Source organism: Pelecanus crispus, chromosome 13 (genome assembly GCF_030463565.1).
Source record: "Pelecanus crispus isolate bPelCri1 chromosome 13, bPelCri1.pri, whole genome shotgun sequence".
Classification (NCBI taxonomy): domain Eukaryota; kingdom Metazoa; phylum Chordata; class Aves; order Pelecaniformes; family Pelecanidae; genus Pelecanus; species Pelecanus crispus.
In genome coordinates, this window is record NC_134655.1 from 14156498 (window position 1) to 14180702 (window position 24205).

At 42.3% G+C, this 24205-nt stretch overlaps 1 protein-coding gene across 2 annotated transcripts in view; it reads left to right on the top strand.

Annotated features, from left to right (window-relative positions):
* HTR2C (5-hydroxytryptamine receptor 2C) overlaps nt 1–17873 on the top strand; it is a 97782-nt gene extending 79909 nt beyond the window's left edge. The window contains exons 3-4 of one of the 2 annotated variants that reach the window (XM_075720603.1): nt 7108–7308; nt 16984–17873. In XM_075720603.1, coding sequence (XP_075576718.1) covers nt 7108–7308; nt 16984–17816 — 1034 coding nt within the window. In that variant the 3' untranslated portion in view covers nt 17817–17873. The remainder of the gene's footprint in view (nt 1–7107; nt 7309–16983) is intronic. The other variant, XM_075720604.1, reaches the window with a different exon arrangement.
* The last annotated feature ends 6332 nt before the right edge of the window (nt 17874–24205 follow it).

Below are 24205 nucleotides of genomic sequence, written 5' to 3' on the forward strand. Positions count from 1 at the left end.
ATCAAACTGAAGACCTAAAAAAATCCCCTCTGTAAGGTTTTGTGTCCTCTCACTAGTCCCAGAGCCAGTCCTAGGGTAGACCCATAGATGAAACTTTATTTGATATTAGAAATTCTCAGTTCAAGCAGATGGCTTCTTTGTTCTAACTAAGGCAAAGGCTCAGAAGCCAGCTGTAATCTTAGTAATGCCACATCATTTTCAGTTCTGAATTTTAGTTTCCTGTATGTTTTGGCAGCTATTTCTTGTGATAATGGGTCTTTTGTAATTTCATCAAAAATAGGGAAAACCACGTGCCACATGTTTGTGCCCTTAGTTATGAAACATTTTTTTTTGAAAATACTTATATTTTTACATTTAGAAGGTATTCATTTGGGGTCCATGTTTGCTTGTGGGCTTGTTTTCCAGTGTGGTGTTGGTTCAACTGTTGTTTTATTAGTTGTTTAAAGAACGGGTGAAGGCTGATCCATAACCTGCATGAAGGAAATTAAAGGATAGGCCACTGCCCTGCTGTTGTGCTGACATACAGAACATCAGTAAAAAGAAAATGTTTACTGGTGTGAATATTTTATTAGACTGTGGTTTCATTTAGATAAAGTATTATGAAGAACTTATATCACAGAATTGGGTGAAGAGATCATATCTCTGTTGGAGTTAAAATGCTGTAAGAAACCCTTTATACAAAGTTGGTGATACAATTCAATTAATTGTACCATTGCCCTGTTAACTGTCCATATCACTCAACTTAAAAATTCCAGATACAGCTACAGATGCTTAAACTGTGAGCAAAGAACATCACTGAGCCCGTTCTCTGCTGAGCATCTATTGGGACCCTCAAGTCCTTTTGGACTTGAAGCATTCAAGAATACAATCCTTCTCCTAAAAGTCATCTTCATTCTTTGTGTATAGATTAAGTCCCTGTGCTTGTCTATGCTAGAATATGTGCTATTTAAGGGATCCAGATAGCTTTAGGATAGCCTTTTTTTTCCTCTAGAAAAATGCAGGCTAGTAACTTAAAGGTAAACTCAATTTCTCATGTAACCCAGTGCCCAGGAGTTCAATATGTCAGAAAAACATTAAATTCCACTCTATTGATGATAAAATCAGAAGCATTGGTAGTGCTGCCCTTAAGACCAGCTGTTCCTCTAGCCAGGAAGCTTTGCTGCACGTGTGTGATCCCTTCTGTGGACATGCTGGTAATCACCGAGGACTGCGGGGGGTCAAGCAAGACATTCAGTACTTCTCAGGCATGATGGAGATTTTCAACACTCTCGGTTGTGTGACTCTCAGGTTGATACAGATGTCTCTGAGTCATTTGTCTATGTAAATCTGAAGGAAATAAATGAGCAAAAAAGACATACATAGATTTACACTTAGTATTTCAGGCTAAGAAATACTTCCTAGATAAGAGAGAGAGAAGAGAATAATTTAAATTCTTTCATTCCCTTGGGAATAATGCAATGCAGTAATGTTAAAACTGTATGTAATTGCTTTCTATTTTTGTAAAGCCTGTGGCAGCTATGAAACTTTAAAGTGAATACTGGAAAGTCTGGTTATTATAAAATGCTTCAGTTGCAATACATTAATGGTGCAATGGGGTTTAAAAAACTTTTACCAGTGGGCAAGGGTAGGCTTTTTTCCACAGCCCACAACAGTGGATTTCCCTGGAACATGTGAAAGAATCTTCAAAAGCTGCAAAATCTATCAGAAAGTGACAGCTTTTGGGTACATCTTCTGGGATGCTGTTTCCCATCATCTGCATGCTGCTCTGAGTTACAGCAAGGAAACCTGAGTGAATGCTGGTTTTGAGTATTGCACTCTTCTTATTTTGAAGGGCTGTATCCTCATTTCTCAGGGGATTAGGTGAGGCATCTCCTGGACTTTTGTCATTGACCTTTCCGAGAGCCAGAGCACTATGCAGAGCAGTGGATCAGTGTATGGCCTGCAACAGATCCGTGGCAGCTAGAGGATGGTCAAGAGGTGCTTTGAGTATGTGCTGTGATGTCATGTTAACTGCTTGGAAATTGTGCTTTGTGCTGGGATTAAGATTCATGCAAACATCACGATTTCCTACCATTTTTAGCTCAATTCTTTCAAGCCCCACTAGTAGTTAAAGTGAAATGTAAATACAGTAAATATCAGAAGCCCCAAAGGAGAAATATTACATGTGTCTTAGTTTCTGGCCAAGGCAATGAACAATGTTAAAAGAGGCTGTATTTGAACAGATAAGCATCTCTATTTCTTATTATGCATCTCTTAGGTCTGGTTTTTTTCCTCTATATATGCATATGTATGTATATATTATATATGTGTGCTTGTGTGTGTGTGTGTATATATATATATATAAAATGTAATCATGAGCCTAAAAGACAAAATATACCCTTATTGTTCCTGTGTGATTTTAAAGGGTGGTTTTTACCCTTTTATCCATCCTCATAGATGTAAAGCACTGGCTTAACGCAACAAATGTGTTCTGAAGCCTTTTCCAAATTCCTGTTCATGGTTGGAAAAGAAATGATTGTTGCAGCTTACTGTGAGTTTGCCATGAAAAATTTCTGAAGCTACAGGGATGAATTTTACATAACTCTTTTGCTTTATTGTGGTGTAAGCAGGTATTTTGTCACTATTATTCCAGTTTGTCCCAAGTATTACACTGCGTATTCCCAGGAGGTATCCTAGGGCAGATTGCGCTATAGAAGTAGTAAATATGTACAAGCAACAGTCATTTTTCAAATTGTAAATATAGTGAGCCAGTCCATTTGTAGCATGGGGTGTGTTTGTCTGCATGTGTACACACAACTCCTGTCTGCTCCAGCTTAGCACAAAAAGCTGGGTAAAGCTCATGAGATTTTGTTTGAGGCTTTGGGGAGAAGGAAGGGGGTTTGTATCAGCCTCTGTCTATTCTGCAGTCCCACAGTTTCTTTTCAGCCGCAGGTTCTAACACTTTTTTTTTTTTCAGTTCAGCCATACTCCTACAATCTGGAGTAATTCTGTTTTACCATTCAACATAATTAATTTTGCTTCCATTTGCTGTGTTTTGGATTATTCAGTCACCTCCTGCTGCAGTGGCTGGTAATTTTGACTCTCATGCAGTGAACAGCACAATGACCATAACAACAGTGTTATACAACACTTTTTAACCATATGCATAAAATCTCTGACAAAAGTGATTAAATTTCATTGTTGCCATCTTTCTTGATGGAAAGCACAAAAAATTTAAGGGAACTCTCATCCGACAGCAAATTAGCTACATACAGAGATGGTAGGCAACTTTGCCAAAATGTTTTTGAGTTTCTGTATTTTGCTGCCAACAGTTTGTGCCCATCTCAGCTGTTCAGTGACACGCAGGAACTGTGGTTTGCTTTTTCATCGCAGTGCAGGAGATGAAATCCCACCAATGGACCATGGTTAAATGACTCCTGGTTAAATATGAGTGTTTGACGCATGCTTCCTGTGAAGAATGACGGTATCTCAGGTTCCATGAGATGCTATTCAGCATTGGAGGCTGAAGCGATATACACAGGCATTCTGCAGAAGTTTCCTTCCAGGATTTCATACACGGTGTTTTTATCCTAATCAGAGCCAGAAGCTAACACTGATCTAAAATTAATATCATTGCAATAGTCTTCTGTATGCTTTTCTCTATGAATTTGTCCAGTGTAAACTTCTAGCATCCACAAAATTTTTGGAGGCAAAAAAATCTGCAGTTACATGCTGGGTAAAGAAATACCGCCTTTTGTTCTGACCTGCTGGATTAATCTAATTCCCTTCAGCACTCTCCTATCTGGTCTACCACCCAGTGCATTAAATGTATGACTGATTTTAAAGGCACAGAATAATTCAAGGTACAAAAATCAGAGTTTCTTACAAAGAATTTGGTTTTTGCTTACCCAGGTGTTTAGTACTGTTTCATTCTTTCTGGAGCCAAATTTGGACTGACATGCGTGCTTTCCATTGGAAATGCAATTACTAAAGCTTGGAATTGCTGGGGTCCAAGAATTCATTTCACTCAGTCATCTGCACTTCTGAATATATGGTAATTGCTATTCTTTGTGTATGAAATGAGAGAAAATAGAATTAGAGAAATGTTACTTTCTGCAGATAGAGTATTTCTGAGGATAAGATTGTTTTAAAGTTATAACATTGTTAAGAAAATTGGGTTTTTAATCCTTTTGGCACAGTGACAGGCCACATTTCCTATGTTTTGTACATTTATTCAAAACAGAGTGAACTTTTTTCTTTTTGTACAAATTACTGGCTTTGTAGGCTGTGTAGGTGTTTTTCAAATGCACACACCATGCTTACTTAAAAGTAATTGCTTTTTGAGATAGGATATATATTATGCCCTTCCTATCAAGGTATAGTCATGCGTTACAAGCTGCCATTCTACAGATTTCCAGAGTGACATTTTATTATTGCAGATCATTTTAGGAAACTCCCTGAGAAAGTAAAATGTCTCCTCATATAACTGCCTTTTCAGCTAGAAGCATAACGGAGTGCCTTGGGACAGTAAAGACTAAAAGGATTTGCCATTAGGAGGGCTCTCATACCACCTTTATCTTTAAAGACATCCTGACAGTTTGCCCGAGCAGTAATGCTGGGCAGCATTACTTTGATTTGTTGGTTGCTGTAGTTCCCACACTGCCAGGGATGACAGCAGGCAACACCTACTAACCTCACACCACAGGTATGAACGTTTACTGTCACTTTTGCTTCTGCTAATTTTTTGGTTGTAATGCTGTTGCCTAGTTCACATCAATAGCAGAAGATGTTCCAGGGGGAATCAGTCATGGGAAGTGTTCGAGTAGCTCGAAGGAAGAAGTAAGAGAAGCTGTTCATCGTTCAATAATGCTAAAAAGGTGGTTGCTGTAGAAACCTCTTCAGGTGTAGCAAATGACAAGAATCAGATTGTACCCACTGTGGTGCCATAGATCAGGGTGGAGATGCTCCCACGCACAGGGAGCCTGGAGGCCTGGCATCCATTTCTGGAGACAATGGAGATTTCCTGGCTGTCTGCCTGATGGGGGGAGCAGCCATCACCATCACCGTCCCTCTCTGCAGAGGCTGCTGCAGTCACGATCACCCCACACATATTCACAGAGACCGCTTCAGCTAGCAGGGCACACTCCCCAGTGCTTTTCTCCAGGTGGTGTGCTCTTCTCCAGGTGGTGTGCTCATAGCTCATTTCAGCCTGTATCAGAAAGCTGGCTCTAGCAACTCAGAGGAAGAAGTAGTGAGGGATAAAGTGTGACTGCATGTGTTTAGCTTGGGCTGGCAGCAGAAGCCTGGGGCTGTACAGGGAGCACAGGTACCACTTGAAAGAGATCAGACTGGTTCTTCCCTGGAGTATTCACTGAGGCACCGTTACAGACCCAGCAAACCAGAGGTGTGCTTAGCTGGAGCTCTGAGCTCAATTACAGGTTGATGGCAATGATGTCCTAAGCTATTGTGAAGTGTGAACGAGAGCAGGAGGCGCAGAATTTGACCGTAGCTTCATAAAGGGGCTGAGTCATAATTTAACCAAGTTCAATTCATTTGTACAGCAGAGGTGCCTTTCAAAGTAAAGATGCTCCAGCCACGAAGTGCTTTACTTAGTTCCCTTTGATAAGGACCTTTTAAATGCTTGCTGCTTTGGATTTCACTCCACTTACAGTCTACCTAGTACGGGTGGTGCAAACTTGCTGAAATAAATGGTTTATCTCCCCAGAGCTGAGGTCTTGTTGTGTGGGTTTTGTGAGTTACTTAGCACTTCTTCTGTGGGTTTCCCACTGGTAAAATGAGCTAACATGTCCATCGCATTCTGCCGTGCTCTTTGTGAAGGGTTCCTGGGCTTCGCTGGGACAATTTGCAATAATTTGTTCTGGTTCAGTTCATCTCAGGTTTCTACTTGTAGGGTATCCTGGGTCTCTCTTGGCTGGGTAATTAGTTTCAAAATATGCTTTCCGAGACTAACATTTCTCCCTTTCCATTCAAGATCAGTAGGATGGAGCTGCATTGTTCTTAATATAACATTGATTCTGCAGAGTGATGTTTCTGATCTTTGGGGTGAACTTCAAGATTGCTTTAGATACTCATGTTCTGAATGAAGACACAAGAATATATCATTATTCAACTATTATGAAGTCTCTCATGTTTTCAGTTGCTATAGATACTGTTGATTTGTTTTGATAAGTGTGTTAGAAACCCAGAGCTTGTCAGGACATGTTATTGATCTCACATAATCCATTCTGGGCATTAACATGGGAGTATCATTCACAAATCAATTCTCTCTGAGCTTTAATTTAAATACCAGTGGCCTTTGAGGATCTTTCTGGGTCACTTTTATTCTCAAGCTGTACTTCAGCACTGAGTAAACTGATTAATAAACGCAGGCACCCAAATTAGCTGCGTGCCAGCTGCTGTCAGATGTAGCTATCTAGTCTGTTTAGTTTGCTGGCATACTCATTTCTGCAAGGAGTAATACTCAGCTCTGCCTACCCTCAAAACAGTCTTCAAATTTCAGCCACTCAATCCCAGCTGCTCTGTAAGGAGGCAAGTATTCCTCTGTTACTAAAGCACACTGCCTGGGGAGAATATTTAAGGTGAAGTAGTGTCATTTAGCTAGTTGTTAGACTGTGTAGAAAAACTGTCTGCTACCTTTCTCCTTGGCAGACAGAAACTGAGAAGTACGTATCAAGAGAGCTTTAGAAAGGATCTGAGTGAAGTTAATGCCACATAGTGCTATACAATCCATGAAAAGAATGTGATGAGGCAATTATAATTTAATGTGATATCGGATTTTGTAAACATATGGGGGAAAGGTTAAGAGAGAGGAACAGAGCTAGAACGGTCACTTGGAGGCACTGCCAAATTAATGTTCCTTTGCCTTTAGCGACTGGTCATGGAAAACAGATATGTGGGAACTGGCTATGGGTTTATGGAGTGTCCGGATCCAGGGACTGCCCAGAGAGAGGCCCCACAAGAGGTTTCTTTGTCCACTCCTCGTGCATGTGCCCTTTACTGGTATCCTAGAGTTAAAATGTCCCAACAGTTTCTCAGAAATTACGGCCTAGCTTCCCAAATTATTTCCTTTTCTTTTTTCCTTTCATTTCTTTTCTCTCTATGTTTCAGATTATGCTTGGCCTTTGCCTAAACAGTTGTGCCCTATATGGATTTCCCTAGATGTGCTCTTTTCAACTGCATCTATAATGCATCTCTGTGCCATCTCTCTTGATCGGTATGTAGCAATACGCAATCCCATTGAGCACAGCCGCTTCAATTCCCGCACCAAGGCTATTATGAAAATTGCTGCAGTTTGGACCATATCCATAGGTAAGCAATGCGGCTCATGATCTTAAGTGTGTCTTAATGAATAATAGTGTTACTCCAATTTTCATTTAGGATTTTTAAGAGGATACTCAAATTAATTTACCTGGCCTGAATGCCTGAATATAATAAATGATTACTGGGAAATAGAGGTCTTCCATTGCGGTTGGTCAGTGACCAAAATAAGTAGTCATTTTTCAGAATACCGCCACTTCCAATGCTGAAGCATTGCTGCTGTGTACATATCAATATGCCAATAATGACGGTAACACAGACAAATGGAGACAAATGGTACTATAAACCTGCTGTGTAAACAAAGCAGAAAATAGCATTAGCAAAGACTCGGGAAGGAAAACCCAGCCAGTACAAATGACATGTCTACACAGCAGTTGCTGCAGTTAAACTCATTCAAATTCTGGTAGCAGTTTAAGTGAAGTAGCGCAGAATTGAAGGCAGGCTAACAGCAAAGTGTTTACTGCTCTTGCACAGGCTTTATAGCCGGTATTATACCCTGCCACAGTTGGATTGCTGCTAGTACTGAGCTGGCAAGTTTGAAGTAGTAGTAGCAAATGAGGAGCAGACCTAAAAGATGACACTTTTGTATCACTTTTTATCAAAGTGATAAATAAAGCAGCAGTAAAATAGGGAAGAAAAGGAAAAATGATAGCAAGATGACTCCATAATATCAGGAATTATGTGAAGAAAAACATTTTGGGGGGTATTTTTTCAATGTGCTTTATAAAAGAGACATTTGGGGCAGGGTCAGAAGCAGTGTATGGCCACTTCCCTCTGCTGTACTGCCTTCTGTGCTTGAATAAAATGCAGTCTTACAAAGATTTAACATTTAACTTTTCTTTTATAAAGCAGTTGTGCCTTTCAGCGCTGTACTGCAAGGAAAAGCATGTTTCAGGTGCTTGAACTTCTCTTGGGTTTTGCCTGCTTTAGAAGTAGAATATGATACTGGATGTCTGGGTGCTGTGGGGGCCACTTTTGAAGAAGCTTGCCATGGAAAAAAGCTATGGAAAAAAGCAAAAAAATAGGGGAAACATACCTTCTCTCCTCATGAATATAGCAAGAACAGAAACAAATTTTCATGTGCCACAGGCCTGCTACAGTTCCTCTAGGTAATACAACCCAAGTTAAAATTGGATTTGGTTTAATCAATTAATTTTCTTTAATTATTATTTTATATTCTCTGTGCTGCCTGTTTGGCATAGGAAAGAAAGCTGCTGAATTCAGTGCATAAGCAGTCACATGTGAACAACTTCACGTGCAGGATGTTTGGGCTCGATTTGCACGGACAGTTCAGAGTCAGGGCAGAATCCGTGCCCTGTGTTGCACTGTAACGCAGAGGAAGTGGCCAGTACACCCGCTGGCAGAGCCATACAAATCTGTCAAGAGCATTAAGTAGCACATTGCAAAACCATTGCAATAAGACTGTTCTGCTTCCATTTCTGGAGCTAACTTGCAGGTTTTTGCCTGTGCTGCCTTACATGTTGCAGACATATCATTAGAAATTTTGGCTTAGTGCTGAATGTGGTTTCCTGCACAAGCGCCTTGAGGGCTAAGTTGTGGTTTGCACTATGGGTCCAAGGAATAAAGCAAGGCAGCCAGTACTTCATGCATGGTTCACTGAGTAAGCAGACTAGTAAGCAAATCTGGGGCCTGACCAAATAGATGTAAAGACAGACGTAGACCTACCTCTTCCTGGAATTACTGGGTGGGGAATGGGCTCAGGATGATGGCAAATAGGAACATTATGGGCTGTTCTGTCCCCCAAGGACAAAAGTACCTGAGCCAGGATAGGGAATGTGACTTTGTGCTGCTCTAGACTGCAAATACCTCACCCCTGCCCAGCTTTCTCGGGTGATGTTTAACGAGCCTGCATTTATAATAGGATGTGAAACAGGTGAAATGATGACACTAAAAGAAATAACTTGGAAAGGAGATGGAATGGAACTTTTCTTTTGCAGGCACATGGCTTGTCAGCCCTCAATAAAGCAATAGGTGCTGCATTTATTCCCCAGCATCCAAAAGTCTTTAGGAAGAAGCTGTGAGCTGTCGCTCAGTGGGATGTCTGCAGTACACAGTGCTTTGGGGGACTGCCCTGGGCAGCGCTTCCCTCCCTAGGCTGGGGAGGGAGATGCATTACAGCTGTACCTGTGTTCCCTCCTTTGCTAGGATCATAGCTGAGAGGATGTACAGCATGTCTGGGCTTTGTTTATGTTTTGTTAGTTCTCTTTGATGCAGAAACAGCTGGGCCAGGGGAGTCTTTGCTTGCATCCCTTTTTTTGAAGATACAGGCAGAATCGATGCTCCCCAGAGAGTCTGTTCAGGGCACTGAATTGCTGTTAGATTTCCACCCTCCCCAGTGTATGCGATAAGACTTACCCATTTACTCAGGCTTTCTCCAGAAGGTTGCATTACATGGAGAAAGAAAAGTACCCTTGGTATGTATCTAGCTTATTTTAACATAACTATTTTTACTTCATAAATGAATTTAGAAATGCAACAGACACAGGAATAAACTGGACATGGAATGAAAGAGAACTCCTCACCCAAAGTGTGTTGTTGCTGTCTTCTGGCTCTTACCTACTTGTCACTTGGAAAAGCCTGATGAAATCCCATGCAATTTTCAAGAGGGTGAAATAGGTTAAGTAAATTCACCCTCTCTTCAGTATTAAGTATCACAAAAGAATTTGTGCATTTCTATACATGATTAAGTATCAAATTCAAAGCAGCACTTAAGTGCAGGCTGGTCAGTTAGCATTTCCTAAATCCTGCTTCAGCTGGACTGAAGAAACTTTTAAATGCATCCCATGTAATGAATCCAGAATTCAGCTCCTGAATCAGAATTTAAAATAGGAAGTAAAAAGCATGTAATTTATCTTAATTTAGTAGCTTTTGCATTCCATTTTCCTGAAATATTAATGCTGACAGCAAAATATATAATAGAGGTTCTTTGCTCATTGAGCTATGAATTTGGCACGTTCCACAAGCCTAAACCTATGATTAGGTTTTTAAGCAGGGGAACATAACAGAGTCCTGCTGTCTGTTGACAATTGCTTTATGAATGGGTCTTTTCCGAAGCCCTCTTTGTTCCAGATTAAAGCCAGTTGTCCTGTGTTTTAGCAAATGTAACCTGAGCAAGACATTTTGTGTTCAGTTAGAGGAAAAAGTGGGTGCTGTGAAGTGCTGGGCTTGTAAAGATGAGTTTTGTGATGGATAGCACTGTGCTGAGGCTGGAAATAGAAATGTAGGCAACAGAAATATCTACACAATTGAAAATTAAAATAAATTATAGATGTGAGCTTGTTGGCAGAATCCAGTTCAGGCATCACCGTTTGATTTCTTGCGGAAGCCCCGCCCTGGCAGCAGGTATGCTGTGAGCAGGAGCAGGATCCCCATCCCCCTTTCAGTGGTTCACATGCACCATTGGAAACACACGCCTGAGCAAACCAAGAGAAGTAATTCAGCAAAACAGAAAAGCAGGTGGGAAAATAATTTATTTCTTCTGTCTTCTACTGGTGTTTGCTGGTTTTCCATCAGGGGTTGGGTTGTTCAGTGCTCTTGCAAGTTTTAAGTAAAGGTCAGCAGCTTATTCAGGTACAACCAGTAATTACATTCCTCTGTTTGCAGTTGTGCTCGTGGGCAGAGAGATCCTTCAAAGTTCAGCCCCCTTTTATCTTTGACTTTAAACCAATACAAGGTCGGCACTGTTGTTTTATTAGAACAGTCAGATAAAACTAGACCTAATTGAACCCTGAAGGTGCATTTTTGCTGTATTAGCACATGAAATGCACTGCAATTAGTCTGCTGACATATGGGGAATATATGGAATTTTTGTGGGTTTGAACACTTCAAAGCCCACCTTCTTCAGTTTGCCTCTGAAGAGCTTTGCTTCCTGAAACTGGTGCCTTTTCTTTCACAATGCAAGTCAGGAGGCTACAGTCTGTTGGGGTTTACTTCTCGCTGTCTGTTAGTTATTATTAGAGAAATGTGCAGGCACTTTGCGAGACATTTCTGTTAAGAAACTAAACAGATTTGTTCCAGTTTTCTTTACCCTTTTCTGAGAGGGTTAGGGGAGTCGGTTCCTGTTTCTAACAGACTTTAGTGCTAATGCATAGTTACAACAGCTGCCGACATTCAGGTGAATGTCTCTTCAAGTTGTAACCCACGTTTATTTTGTATAATAATAAATATGAGGTTAAAGGTACGGATTTAAACATGCAGTGTTTGGCATGGACAGTGGTATCCCTGGTTTTCCAGAGTAGACTGCTTTTGTGGCAGCCATAGGCTTGTTTGGCACACAGCTCTTTCTCCCTGCTTTTTTTTTTCTTTTTAAATTGTGTGTAAATGCCAGCAAGATGGTAGTGCGGTCCAAAGCCCACATGTATCAGCAGAATCCTTGCCATGGACCACAGCGGACTTTGAATCCAGTGCTGACACCAGGAGAGGTGATTCCCGGCATTCCCAAGCCCATGTACCTGCAGCAAAATGTGACACCTCTTGTGTTCAGCCCTGAAAATCCCACACATGGAAAGACAGAGTACACCCATATGCAGGCTGCTGTTTTCTTTAGTGAGGTTGTTGTCCCTGGAGGAAATAAAATATCTTCTTGTATACGAATATTGTGAGAAAGAATAGAAATTACTTCCTTTCTTAGTGGAAATAACCATCAAAGACTCCATCTTTCCAGTAATCTCTATCAGTCTCATGGGCTTTCACAGAAGAAAACAAGATGTTAAACACAAACACATTATTGTTTTTCATTTAAGCCTAAATTCTGTGAATGTCAGTTTGGACTTTTCAGCTGGCTTTTTCTCTGGAGCAACCTGGTAAATGTTTTACAAAGCCATATTTGCAGTCACTTGGGTTTTGTTTTATTAATTGAGAATCTGTCAAGAGCATCTGTTACTCTGTGTCCACAGCATCATCACAGCCCCATTTGGTGAACTGTTCTGCTGGCTTAGGAACATCTTTAAAGCTGACAAGAAGCACTTAGGACAACAACTGTAATTGGATTTGTAATCCGGAGGATCTCTCTCTGCCTTGCTTCCCACTGCTCTGTCAGACAGAGGCTAAAGGAGGGGAGAAGAGAAAAAATCACATTCATCTTTTCCCTTGTGAACTGCTGTGGTGAAAAGGGATGTCCTGCTAAAGCTGCTGCCTGGCAGAAGGGTGCACAGAGCTGCCAGTGTTGAGTCTAGCAGGGACCTGGTTCATGGCTTGCTGGCTGGTGGTAGCTGGTTATCTCTTCTTACTGGGGCAAAACCAGTAGCCCTAGACGCTGCTCAGACATCAAGCAAGAGGACCAGGTTTGCTCTGAAGAGCGAAGTGTGATATGCAATAAGCTTGCAAAGCTTTTACCTTGCAAATTTTTGGAACAATGCACCCTCTCTTCGGGAATTTGCTGCCACCTTAATTGGAAAGGGTTATTTGACACAGCTGGAAAATGCCTCTGAGGCTGGAGACCTCAGCTCACTAAATCAGCCTGACGTTTGATGATGAATAGTGTGTCAGCTTGGGTGCAAGGCAAAAGCTCATGAAACACTCTGCACTGGGGCTTGGAGAGCTGAACAGCAGTACGGCTGGACTGCAGTAGACTCTTGCCTGATTTGGCACTCACTGTCCTTGCGCTAGTGTAGTGAGTTCGGCTTTCTCTGACCAACTGACCTTAGTTTGTAAATTATGAACAGTTACAACTGCAGTGTTAGCACTGTGGGTTGCTTGAGTCAAGTGGAGTCGAATGCTTTCTCCATGCTTGTTCAAACAGCTGAACTCAAGTAAGGCAGGCATTCATGTTTACCCATGTTCAGGTGCCATGGGAACGCTTAGTGGTAAGCACAGCACGTACTGGTCAGGGTAGCCCTACTGAAATCAGGGCCAAGGTGTGAGCTGTGTCTGCAAGCAGGTATTTGTGCATTTGGCGTTGTGGTAGTAGCAGTTTTGCAATAATCCCCCATGAAGGAAGCCCCTCTGGGGTGTCTGAGACCTTCCACACTTCAGTTCTCACTACTGGGGTGGTGTAGAATTAGTCCCTGTTGCCTAAGCTGTGTAACAGACTTAATTCCCTTTAAGGCTGGATTTTGGGGTGATTCAGTGATAAATCTAATATTAAAGAATGAGTTACAAAGCAGAAGTGTGAGGTGGAAGAAAGCATTTGAGATGAGGGTAATGCTGCCCATTCAGCAGTGCTGTAGGCCACTTCCAGCGAATGAATGTGTGTTGGCAGCTCCTCCAAGGGCATCTTTCTTGCTACTGCTGTTAATGATGGGATTTTCCTGGATTGGAGGAAAGAGCAAACAAAGATCTGGTGCTCTCTCTCTTCTGTGCTTTCTCAGTTTGAAATTCACTTAGTTATGAGAGAGGGGAGGGATGCTTTTCTATTACAGCAGCTACCTACCTGTCATCAGTGCTGAGGTATCTCATGCTCATGTAGAGGTTAGGCTGCCCTCAGTGCTCTTGATTTGTATATTCATCATATCCCAGAACTAGATTATTCTTCCCAAATGTACTTTATATGTGTGACCATGAAGATATCCTGAAACCTCATTTCCCTTGCCTAAAGCAGTAACACTAAATTCAGTGACGACTACTTCATGAATGAACCTTTATTAATTTTGGAGTTTTATTTCAAAGGGTATGTGTTATAGAGGGCTCTAAAGCATTAAAGTATAAAATTATCCATGCAAATATAATCTCAGTGTAATGCCATTGGTCTAATTCATATTTCTTCTTTGTGTAAAGACTGCTCTCTCCATCTCCCACCACTTCCCGAATGTCTGTGGTTTGATGGAGCCAAGGCATTAGAAAGACGTCTTTAACGATAAAGAGTCAATGGCTTGATAGGATGAAGGTTATTGCAGTCACAGGGATTGGGCACAGGCAGGTAACAGGGGTTAACACATCAGAAAGGAGGCAGCTGCCTTGCTGAGGGTAAGCTGATAAATGTTAGCATGTAGAGGGAAAGAAGACCGAATCCTGGAATCACTTGGGCTAAGGAAGCACATGTTATAATCACAGAAGGCATTTATAATCTTTACTTTTCAGAAGACATTCCTTCACTAGATTACTGGTAAATGGTAATTTTATGGTAATGACAGATTGCAGATGTATTCTCCAGAATCCTGGAGAACACTTTGCTGGAATGGGAAAAATGCCCTGATTAATCTCTTTAGCATGTTACTCTTTCTGTTTAGAAATTCAGAGTCCCAGAGGATTAGTTCTTGGACCTGTGCTGTTTACAGCAACCCAAAAAAACCAATCCAGACACAACAGTGGCCTCAGCATTGGCGATTTCTCAGGTGAAGGAGCTAAGAAAGGGCATGGCCAGCCCCACAGACATGTCTGCAGAGTGAGTGCTCACAGCCAGCCAGGGGGCCAGAGGGTAGGAAGGGGAGGACAAAAGACATTCTGCTGCTCTCTAACTGCTGGGATGTGCAGGTTTTTTCCTTTCTTTAAAAGGACAGAAGGGAATTTGAAAAGAAATGGAGAAAGATACTCAAAGGCATAAAATGAGTTTGGCATGAGGAGAGAGTAAATAGAATAGCATTCTTCAGTTTCGAAAGAGATATCAGACAGTAGGGATGATAAAGGTCTATAAAATCACTGAGAAGGTGGAAAAGGTGACCAGAGAGTGATTATTTACTGTTTCTCACAGCAGAGGAACTGAGGGGAGTCAAAGGAAAGTATCAGGCAGCAAATTTAAAATGAGGAAGAAATACTTTTTTCACATGACAAACAGGCTGTGGAACTGAATGCCACTGAGTATTGTGGAGTTATAAATGATATCAAGAATTCACAGAAGATAAGTCTCTCAAAAGTTACTTTAAAAATGAGGTGTGGATGCAACTTCTTGCTGTGGAATTTTCTAAGATATAATGCTGACAGCTGCCCCATTTTGTACCATGGATCTAAACTTCTGATACCTGCCAAAGACAAGAGACAGGGCTAGATGAACCCATGATAGTATAACTAGACCTGGGCCACCATGCCTTTTGCATGTTCTTACATACCCATAGGTACTCCAAAATATGTTGTTGCTCTTGTTGTTTCTGGCTGTGTCTAGACAGTTTTCTTTGAAAGGTTTTGTCTCTGTCCTGGTGTGGGACTGAGCTCCACAGATCAAGGGACAAATTTTGGATCTCAGTATGCATGAAAAATATTCGAGTCAGATCCAGTACTCTGGCATGAGTCCTGTATTCCCTCTTTCTGTCCCCACAGTAAATTGCTGATGACTTTCACAAAGTAGAATAGAGCAGATATACAGATATATACTCCTTAGGGAAAAACAGTGTTGGAGGACATTTAAGTAAATGCATCTGAATTAGAGCTATTCAAAATGCTTTCATTCTTTCATTCCTTCACTCTGTGAGGGACAAGCCAGCAGCTAGCTGTGGGTGCAGCTACTATGTGCATTCCTGGACAGTCATACTCTGGGCTTGACATGCTCTCTGCTCTGCCTGTGTGCCAAACAGCATGGACACATCTCTCTCTGCAGAGACCCTCCATGCAGGACTCCTGCTTCTGCTTCAGAAAGGCCTGATGTCCTGAAATCCTGGACAAACAAGCTGTGTTGGGTTATGCTGAAGACAAAAAGGGATCTAAAATGTTCTTAATCTCACTTGTCTGCCATTAAGTCCACGACTGTAAAAAGTGCTGTGCTACCAAGATAAAAGAGAAACTGCCTTGGCAAGTGCAGTGATCCCGGAGGCTTATTAGTCTGCTTAGTGCTTAGGAGTAGCTGGAAGCTGTGCTCTATTTATTATTATAATTGAATAATTTAAAATTTCCTTCCTTTCAGCCAGAGGGTTTGTAGCTGGAGTTCTGATTTCAGACTGTCATGTCAATCTGATTACCATTTTAGTTACACCTTTTCTACTCTCATGTTGTCTGTTGTTCCAGTTTTTAGCCCAGTATTCAAGATAGAGGGATGGGAATCAGGCAGATGCGTGCTGCAACCTTTTCATTTGACTATGTAATTGCCTTCTCTGAGAATTCAAGCAAGGCTCTCTCTGTGGTACTTCTCAGTTTCACACTGGTTGTAGGTGAAATTCCTGGGAAGGCAGAGCTTGCAGAGACCACTGTCTGCTTGCACCGAGATAATTGGTAAGGACCCAGAAAGCCAGGACCTTTTCTTCCATGTGTCTGCAATGCCATGGCAAAAGTGGCCATTTTTCTATCAGAATTATTTTAATGTCTTTAAGAAACTTGCTTCTAAACCTTCATAGCTGTAATTCTTTTGCATTTTGATAATTTTCCTCTTTAAAGTTTGCTACTATCTACCTTATGTCAGTGATTTCAAAAACCTCCCAAACTGGCAGGCATGGAGTGGCCAGCTGGAACAGAACAGGGTAATGACTGCCTTTTCTACACCCGCAAATCACAATAAATGCTAGAAAAAGAACTTGATAAAGGAGTTACACTTCGTTCGCTGTGTCAGCTGTGGAGCGCAGCAAAGCTGCAGTTGTTCCCAGCAGAGGGTGTTCATGCCCTGGAGCTGCGCTCCCAGGAGTGTTGTTACATGAGGTTTTCCCTTCCATGTGGGAGTAGTAAATTCTCTTTTGAACAGGTTTAGGCAGTGGGCTGAAGGCATGCACGACCTGCATCGTCTCTGCTGCCTCTTTAGAGCCTCGTCCGTCCAGGTAACTGACTCTTTTTTTGGTGTCGTTCTTCTAGGGATATCTATGCCCATTCCGGTCATTGGCTTGCAGGATGACTCCAGGGTGTTTGTAAATGGGACCTGTGTCCTCAACGATGAAAACTTTGTCCTCATTGGATCCTTCATGGCGTTCTTCATCCCTCTCATCATCATGGTGATCACATATTGCCTGACTGTCCAGGTGCTGCAGAGACAGGCAACAGTGTTCATGTGTGGAGAGGTGCCCAAGCAGAGGAGGAGCAGCGTAAACTGCCTCAAGAAGGAAAACAACACAGAGAACATTTCAATGCTTCACAATCATGAGGGGGCATCTCACTTGAACTCTCCTGTAAATAAGGAGGCAGTGCTTTTTCGGAAAGGAACTATGCAGTCCATCAACAATGAGCGAAGAGCCTCCAAGGTCCTGGGCATCGTATTCTTTTTGTTCCTCATCATGTGGTGCCCATTTTTCATCACTAATGTCATGTCTGTCCTTTGCAAGGAAGCCTGCGATAAAGACCTCTTGAGTGAACTCCTTGATGTGTTTGTTTGGGTGGGGTATGTTTGCTCTGGGATTAACCCCCTCGTATACACACTCTTCAATAAAACATACCGCAGGGCTTTTTCCAATTACATCCGTTGCCAATACAAGAACAGTAAAAAATCAGCATTGCGGCAGAATCAGTGTCTGAATGTTGCTTCAACAGCTTTATATGGAAAAGATCTGACTTTAACTAGTTATCGAAATGGCAATGAACTCAATAGCATGGAACTAGATGAAGCTGAGGAGGGCCTTGAAATGCAACCAGGGACTTCAGAGCTCTCCATAAATAGTTGTAATGTTGTAAGCGAAAGAGTGAGCTGTGTGTAAAGATGGCTCACACAGCCTTTTGCTACGGTGTATCTGTAGCCAAAATATATTGTGTAAAAATGTGTTGGTCAAAGGACAATGTAAATATTGCATTCCAAACAAAGCTTTTTTTTTTTAAAGAAAAAAGAGTTGTCTTTCCAGTCCAGTACTTAAAATCATATATATTAATATACTGCAGTGAAGTTTAAGGTTCTATATTTACTGTTAATACTAGATCAGAACTATTAGTTACTTTGCATATGTCATGGACAAAATGTTAGAATTCTTCTTCCAGTGCATGAACAAAAATGCTGAATATTTATCTCAGGTGGCATTTGCTGGAGTCCAGAATGGCACGTTAATAGTTATATATCAAATACATGCTATTAGTCTTGGTCAGTATAACTTTCTTTTTCAAGTTGACAGTAAATATATACTTTAAATCCTCACCCCTGTTTGTGCCGTGTAAAGACTGTGCAGAAACCTGGCAGAGAGGCATCATGAAAGCGTAGCGGCTATGCAGGCACCTGGCCAGACGTGTCCTGTTATGGGTAGTGGCTTGCTGCCATACTGGGGCAGTCTTGCACTTCAAGGGACCTCTGTTAAATTTTGACTCCCTCTCCAATCCTGCTGTTTTCTTGCCATTCCCCAGGAGGCTCCAGCTCCCCTAAGGAAGGTGGGGAATGCAGTTCTGGTGTGGTTTTGCAATCCTGGCTGGGATCACTTGCACACTTGGAGAAGCAGCATGAGAAACAGAGCAAACCCTGGTTATCTGCTTCAACCATTTTATAAATGGAGTGCCTCAGATTTAGAAAAAGCCCTCCTTTGGTCTTATAGATAATCATCAGCTCTGGGATGGAGCAAGCTGTGTGCAGTGTGGATGGCACTGCCTTCACAGATTGCTTGGGTGATCAGGGTCTTTGGTTGACCTGGAGAAGAGCGCTCTGGCTTTGTAAGAGCTCGTCTTCTCAGTCCTCATAATCTTTTATCCCTTAGTTTGTTTAGCATTTGATTTTATTTTTCAACATCCTGGGACTTGCAGCGCTGGTGACAAAACACTGCTTTGAGAGTAGAGCAGAAGGTGCTGTGCGTGTGGTGCTGGTTGGGGTCATGCTGTGAGGTGCAGTATATGCCTCCCGGGTGATGCTCAGTAGAGAGGCATAAATGAGGGTCCCCGCTCGTTTCTCCGGTCTCAGGAGGGGGTGGGCAGAGCTGGACAGTGTATGTGACTGGAATAATTTGCTGGTGATGTGGTTCAAAAGCAAATGATGACCAGGGACAGGAAGGAAGCAGACCTGGAGCTAGTCTACCTGGAAGATTAATCTGGATTAACTTTTAAATTTGATTTATTCCATTTCACTCCCAAAGTAAATTATAGTATATCACGTTAACACCACTTACATCTTAATGAAAGCATCCACATTGGGATTTAATGCATTTTTTAAGTAATCTGTTTTTAATTCACACCATGTATAATTTGAATTAATTTTCCTCTGTGTTCCTGTGTAGACAAACCCTCCAAGGCATCACGTCTTTCTGGCACTGTGCCTCTGGGGTGATGCCTCTCATGCAATTTCCTTGTGTAGAGTACAGTCTAATGCCAGCTATCACCCGTAAGGTTTTTACATCTTCATTAACTAATACACAAATGCTGCAGTGCCGATGGATGCATTTAGCATCACTGACAGCCTCTGGCTATGAAAAACATCAGAAAAGAAAAGCTTACACTAGCATGGATAAATTGCATTTTACTAACATGAACTGCTTGTACTCTAAGCTTGCTGTGTTCATCCCACCAAAATTAACTTGTAGAAGAAAAGGAAAATTCTGCTAGTGCTTTAACATAACGAGCTGTTGCATTGCTGCTTACAGCAACAACCTCGCTGAAGCCACTACCGAAACGCAACATATGGGTTACATCTGCTGCTGGGTTGCTCCCAGCTTGATGTGTTGCAGTTGATGGTCCTCTCTTCTCCCTCATTCCCTCCTGCGAAAAATCCATAGTACTTCCATGCAGGCAGGTGAGGTATCTTAATGCAGAGGGTAGCTTACTGCTTGCAGAAGGCAGCAGAGATGCACAATGTGCCAACCTGCTGATACTGCCACGGACTTGAATGCTTGGGAATCCACTTGCCTCTCCAAAAAGTCTGGTAACCAGTAGGAAAACGACTGGCCAGAGACACAGACTTGTGCCTTCAGTGACTGCCCTTTGCTCTGAGTCAGATTTGACCGTCTCAAACAGTACAGAAAAATCAGAAATATCACATTGCTTTTTAAGTTCTTTTTCTTCCTTGGGTGAATTCATAGCACATCTTTTCCAAACAGGTATATGTGTGTATGTATATATGTGCGAGTGTGTACATACATATACACACACACATATATATATATATATTTAAAAGCCAACCACAGACTTTGAAAGCATTTAGCAATAAGTTGAATTACAGTAGCTTCTAGCACATGTGTGAATAGTTCATTTTCCACAGCATCCTTAAACTCAATATAAGTCCACACACAGGCATTGTCTTTGCATAGGAGCCTTCATGTCTTATCCTTGCCGGTTCTGTTGTATGGGCAAAAAGGGAACCTACTATATTTGGATGTAAATAATGGGAATTGAACAGAGAATTTACAGAATTTTTATAAATGTTTTTAAAAAAATTCAGCACCAGAACTGTAAATATGTCAAGCGTTGTGATTCAGCTGGACCCATACTGATGTATGTCACTTGTTTAGATAAACAGACAAGGGGACTGCCTTACAGCGCCTGCATTATCTCCTGGCCAGCAGGTGGTAACATTTTTGTGAATGGTTAAATACTGTCACTTACCCAACTTCCTTTGGGTCATCCACATCAGGGTTTTGTGATGCTGCTATTAATTTATTAAAGAAAGTGTTGGTTTAATCACTCTTAATTTTTTTCATGGTATATCAGAAAATAAATAAATGAACATGCCCTCTCTTTCTTTCATCTGTCCCAGATTAAAATCTTTCCTGAATGAAAAATATGTCCTGACCATAAAACAAAACAACAACAAAAAATGAGGATAAGGATGAGGATAACTTTCTTTTCTCCTCCCACACTTGAAATATGGCCCACAGTTGCTTAATCACAGAACTTAGTGTCAGCAGATATCCCAAAACTTCCACCCCCAAACTTGTTAAATACTAAGATGGTGACAAACTATTCCCCCTCTTCTCCTTGGTCCCTCCAGCAATAACTGTTAAAAATTACATCTTTAAAATTACCTCAATTTGAAGAATGGATTTAGTTCTCTGCAACTTAACCAAAGTCAGGTTGTCCCCACAGCAGCTTTGCTTCTCCTGAGCTGTAGTCATTAACTATGGCGGTGCTTCAGCCCCCTGTCCTGGGGCTGCCTGGTGGGAGTACCTGCTGGAAGTTTTGTGTGAGTCCTCAAACCTCAGCTCAGGTACAGTTTTGTCTTATGAATAGTGTGTTTGGTGGTGTTTTGTTTTGAGTTTGGACTGGACAAGTGAAAATAGTTCCTTGGAAATGGTGCTGTAGACTGAAATGCGTTGGTTGCTTTGTTTCCCAAACCAGATGGAAGACGTGCAGGCAGGCTGCCGGAGAGACTGAGTGTGCACATATAAGCTCTGACCCAACAAACAGACCACCCTGTCTGACTCGCATCGAGGAGTCTACTCATGGGGTCAGCCCCAACACCTTCCTGAGCTGTAGGGGCTTGCAACCTTCCCCACCAGAGGTCAGAAGCAAGGCTGGCCATGTTTGCTCAGGCAGAAAGCTTTGTGGCTGAGCAACCTAGCTTCCAGACCTGAGCTGGCTCATCTACATCTGTCACATCTTGCCCCACACAGCCAAGGCTGGGGTGTAGCATCCATGGAGACAGCCATGATAGCTTTGGGGACCTGTGCTCGCTGAAGATAAGAGCAGCTACCCAGAGGCTGTGGCATTTGGGAGGTGATATGATCCCAGAGATTTTTTTTCATTTTTAAGTATGAGATTGTTATTGATTGTTCTGCTTCTCCCTCATTTTTCTTTAAGTCTCAGGTCTTCTGCTTGTTTGCTTTTACCCACACTGAAATTTGTGCTCCGAAGCTGTCAGAAGTTGACAGAGTATCTATGTGATATGTCATTCCCTCTCAGATGCTGCAATCCCATAACAACATGGAGGTGCAGAGTCTTCAGGTGAGTGATTTTAGATATATATGAGACAGACAATCAATGCAGCAAGGCATGCTTTCCAATTAATTAACCACACCAGAAGATCTTTAACAGTCAAGTGCACAAGCTATGCACTGAAAAATTTTGCTTAAAATTGTCCTAAATCGTGCCTTCTGCTGATGGCCAGAGGGTATGTCAGTACATGGGGAGGGAGTCTGGCTGTACAGGGTGCCCTAAGCTGCACGCTGCTCCGGGAAGCCCTCCTGCACACTCCCTCTGGGAGGGTGCTTGTTTTACGACCCAGCACAGTGTGTCCTGGCACACTGCCCAGTGGGATTTACTCTACTCAGTGCTGAGCAGTGCAACTGCAGAACAGGTTGCAAAAGCCTGGCCCCCTGGGCCACAACTTCAAAGATTTGGGCAGGGCCTAGCAAGTGGATAAGTGTCTAGCAGTGACACAAGTCACAAGGTTTTATTGTGGAAAATTTAGTCTGTGAAGCAATCCTTGTTACGTATTACATCTCTCATGAATGTTGCCTTATGTTCTGTTTCTCAAAAAAACCAAAGGATCTCTTAACATATAAATACTATTTCCCCAGCAGTTTCCTGGGACAATGGCTACTGCATTGTCACTCCAGTGGGCTACCAACACTTAGGTGACTTGAAAAACGAATCATGCAGCATCACACAGGGGCATGTTAAATCCACTGTTCTGAACTTTCCTGTGCTTGAATTGTAATTAATTCAACAAACTGGGTAAGTTAATGTTTAATTAAAATACAACCTAATTATCCAATGTGTGTTTTTAATAGGATCTAATTGTGGCATTTTGAGTTATTTAAATTGCTGATATACTAAAAATGATCTGTAGGCTGGTGCCTGTTAGACCACTGCCTGGTTGCATTTGTTAAAATTTAGAGCCATTTTACATTTGTGTGTGCTGCTGGTATTAGTGTCTCCTCCTGCAGAACAGGCAGGTACTGGTGATGGATGCCTGTCAAAGCCACTGAAGATTTTAATCAGGGTCCTTTTCCCTGACTGAAGGCTAGAACAGCTCTTCTGTGACTTTTTGGGGAGGAATTCTTCAGTGCCCCTCTCGCAGAGCCCACACTTCCCGAGGATCATGATACTACTCAAAGCAACAGGTAAGTGTAAATGCCCAGCAGAGATCTCAGCTGTATTGGGGGTTCTTCTCCTATAGGCACCAATAATTCATGTCCCAAAATGTCTTCAGAGAGGATCCACAGGTTGCAGTGACTCACCCGTGAAGCCATGGCAATGTTTAGCCCCCTCAGCTAAGTACTCCCCTTTCTTTTTGCAGCGCAGCCACTAGGCTGGCACACAGGTGGGCTAATACTCAAATGAGCATTTGGTCTATGTTGCACCTTTCCTAGGTGTTGCTGAAGAGAAAACTGCCTGCATCCTCTACCAGGCTGTCCTATGATGGCATTTAGCAAAGTGGTGGGATGCATTACTGACTCCGTGCAACAAAGCAGGTGATGCAGCAAACCATGGTGAATGAATGGTGTTTTTTCCTTAGCTAGATCTTTACTCCTTGAGGGTAAATTAATGTGTTTGCCTGTTGCACTGCAGTTAGTTGGCACTTCTGCTTTAAAAAATAGACAAGACTGTGAGTTGGGACTGGGCGGGAGCCCTAGTGATAGGCATGGTGGGGAGACACAAGTCCAGGTAGGGCCCTTTTAATGAAGAGAGCGTAGAAAGCTTGGCTTGTTCCTCCTAGCAGCCAAAGATGGGTGAAGAAAGCTCTCCATCAGGACATCAGGGAGTGCTTGTTCTAACTAAGGAGGGAGAGGAGCTATTTAGGCTAGAGGAAAACATTGGCATACAAAAAGGGCCAGAAATAAACTAGGAATAGAAGCAGGTTTCTAACAAGCGGAGTATTGCAGGTCTGGGACTGCACTTTCTGGTGAGGCAGCAGTAACAGCAACTGAAAAGCTTATTGAGGGCTCAGCTCTTGCGTTCACACAGGGATTTATGCTATGGGGGTACAGCGAGAGGGGCCAGCTCAGCCCTTATGTCCTCAGCCTCCTGGCTGGCAGAGCTTGGGCACCAAGCCAGCCATCTGCACGGCAGCACCTCTGACCTCCCTGGTGAAATGTCACAAAGTGTGGGAGGAAAAACATCTTGAAGCAAGAACACTATTTTTGTGCTACAGTCCTTCCAAGTCCTAGCAAAGGCATGAAAAATGCCACAGTTTTGGAGGAAGGCAGGCGAGGCCATGCCAAGTCAGTGTGTCTCCTGCAAG